The sequence below is a fragment of the Stegastes partitus genome, unplaced genomic scaffold, assembly GCF_000690725.1.
Source record: "Stegastes partitus isolate 25-593 unplaced genomic scaffold, Stegastes_partitus-1.0.2 Scaffold824, whole genome shotgun sequence".
Taxonomy (NCBI): Eukaryota; Metazoa; Chordata; class Actinopteri; family Pomacentridae; genus Stegastes; species Stegastes partitus.
This window is the reverse complement of record NW_007578555.1, coordinates 378,219-380,814: the sequence shown is the minus strand read 5'-3', so window position 1 is coordinate 380,814 and position 2,596 is coordinate 378,219. Positions and strand designations below refer to the sequence as shown.

The 2,596-nt window shown below is 47.0% G+C and overlaps 1 protein-coding gene across 1 annotated transcript in view; it reads right to left on the bottom strand.

Moving 5' to 3' along the window:
* The window catches only part of arnt (aryl hydrocarbon receptor nuclear translocator), a 24,398-nt gene that overhangs the window by 6,384 nt on the left and 15,418 nt on the right, over nt 1-2,596 (bottom strand). Inside the window, exon 17 of the mRNA XM_008292706.1 lies at nt 289-477. Coding sequence (XP_008290928.1) covers nt 289-477 — 189 coding nt within the window. The remainder of the gene's footprint in view (nt 1-288; nt 478-2,596) is intronic.

Here is a 2,596-nt window from a genome sequence, read left to right as displayed (position 1 = left end):
CAGCTTTGTGGCTTTAGGCTCAGCACAGCTGCCAACACATGAATCCGACTCCTCCGTAGAGCCCTCAAGATGCTGAATAAAATCTACAGGCGCCAACAAGTTAATCCTTGTTTATACAGAACAATCGCTGCAGTTACTGGCTGAAACTAATCATCTGAAACAGCTGCAAGGAATCTGGTAAATGTGTCTCCATGCAGCAGAAAAGAAAACAAAGAACAGATCTCATAGTGGCTGAGATGAAGCTGCTCAGAGGTTAAAGATCGGCTGTAACCTGTGAAACCTCTCCTACCTGTACGCATCGCTGGAGCGGCCGGCGGGGAAGTTGTTGGCCGAGGCGTAGATCTGAGTGGATGGAGTCGAGGTGGAGGGGATGCCCTTGGTCTGATCTGGGCCTTGGAACAGGGACGGATACAGTTCTGGCTTGTCGATGCTCTTGCTGTGGTCCGGTCCGGCGGCTGTTACGGGCTGCACCGGCATCTGAGGACCAACAAAGCCGTCATGATCAAACCTCAGAACAAGCAGCAGAGACGAGATCCTCTTCCAGGAAGGACAAAGTCAGTAATTACAGAAACACACGACTGAGGCTGCAAATAACTATTATTTTAATTGTCTATTAAACGGTCGATTACTTTCTGTATTGATCGATCTGTAGTTTGGTCGATACGCTGTCAGAGAAGCCCAAGACGACATTGAGTCTACTGTCACAGAGGAGGAAAGACACCGGAAAGTATTTGAGGAGCTGCATTCAAACAATTTACTCTGTTTTTATTTTTTTAAAAAGTACTCAACCTGATGAACTGATGATAGCTGATGGTTTGTTTAAAGGCTTGGTAGGACGAGGATAACAACGATAAAATATTAAATAAAGCGGAGTTCTGCCGGTCCAGAGGGCTGGAGCTGAACGTTCAGCTGCTCTTTAACCACGGCTGGCGCCGGTCCACAGCAGCTGCAGCTCCACCAACCAACAGTGAAGCAGCTTTTATCGGCTCCCTGTCGGCTTCTCACTGCTCGCGGTGATTAAGTGGCTGTGTAATGTGAGATATGGTTTTCTTCTGCCATCAGCTCAGTGCCAGCAGAGAGTCCTCTTCTACCGGCTGTCTGAGGCCAACGCGTTGCTCACAGAACATTCAGGGAACCTAAAGGAGGACGTTCTCCTCGTTCACTCATTTGGANAGTGGGTGGGGCTTATATTCAGAGGGGCTCTATAGTCCAGACACTACAGCATGGAAACTCTAGTAACTGAGACAGACACAGATTTATCAGTAAACAAACTGGGACCATGACTCCTGCTGTGCTGGTTTACCTGGTTATTAAACTGCGGTCTGGCTCCGGCCCCGGTCCCGGGCCATCCTCCTGCCGGCCCTCCATGCAGGGGGCTGCTGGTGCTGGAGGGGGGAACCGACTGCGGGGGTCCGTTTTGACGAGACATCTGAGCCAACATCTGCCCTGCTGAGTGGGTGGGCTGGGCCATCTGTGGCGTCATGCTGACTGGCCTGTGGAGAGTCACAGCTCCGTTACCTCCCTGATACCGGGCCAAAGCAGAACCCCATGTGGTGCTAAATCTACTAACACGAGAGGATGTCCTGCACGAAGAGCAGCATGAATCCAGAGTTTAGTTCCATCAAAAGGCATCGCTACGTGAAACCAACAGGGTGAATTCTGAAGGGGTTCAACATTCACGAGGCAGCATCTGAACCCACTTAAAGCCTTTTGTTCTGTTCTGTCCTTCGTGTGGCAGATTCACGACTGCTGCTGCACATTTGTCACGATTACACAGAAACCCATCTGAAAACCAACCAGCTGGTAAATTACAAAAATGTGAGTTTCTTCATTCCAACTACAGCAGAGTTTACAGCAGTTAATAATCCCGTCATCTCCGTCACTGATAAAATCACCACACTGATAAAAGCAACACACCCAGACTCTGTCAGAGGGATGTAGCATGAAGCTAGTGACACATCCAGCTCTTTATGCTAGCTGGCTCGACCAAACCTAAAACTACAAACAGAACTCAATGGTATCACAGCTAACAGGTATCAGGTCATCAGCTTTCTTTATTACAGGTTTTCTTTATCCGTCTCTGAAGTTTCATGTCACTTTTTCCCTCATAAATTCTACCAACTGTGTGCCGTCTAGTTCAGTAAAGAGGAACAGGTTGTTATTATGGAAAGCTGAAGAATCTAAAGATGCATTACGGCATAAAGCCACACTGGTAATGCTGAGAATGTGAATATTTGAGCACTGTGCACATTAGAGCTCCACAACTTTAAACTTCACACACGTCACTACACATTTAGGTCTGACGTTGTCCCGTCATGAAGGAGACGTGGAGGCGACTTCAGTTTGTGGACAAATTAAAGTGAAATGAATGTTACTCACTCAATATTCATCTTTAAAAATGACCAAACGACTATTGTAGTAGTAGCAGCAGTCGCAGTATAAAACGGACCTGTCAGCTAAAAAGGACCAAAACATATAAACATACATGAACTGAATGCATGTTCTAGTGATGCAAATCATTTATGCTGCTGTAACGTCACAGTTTAGGTTCTTAACAGCTGATTTAAATCCTAAACTTGGACCAGAAGCTCCTCCA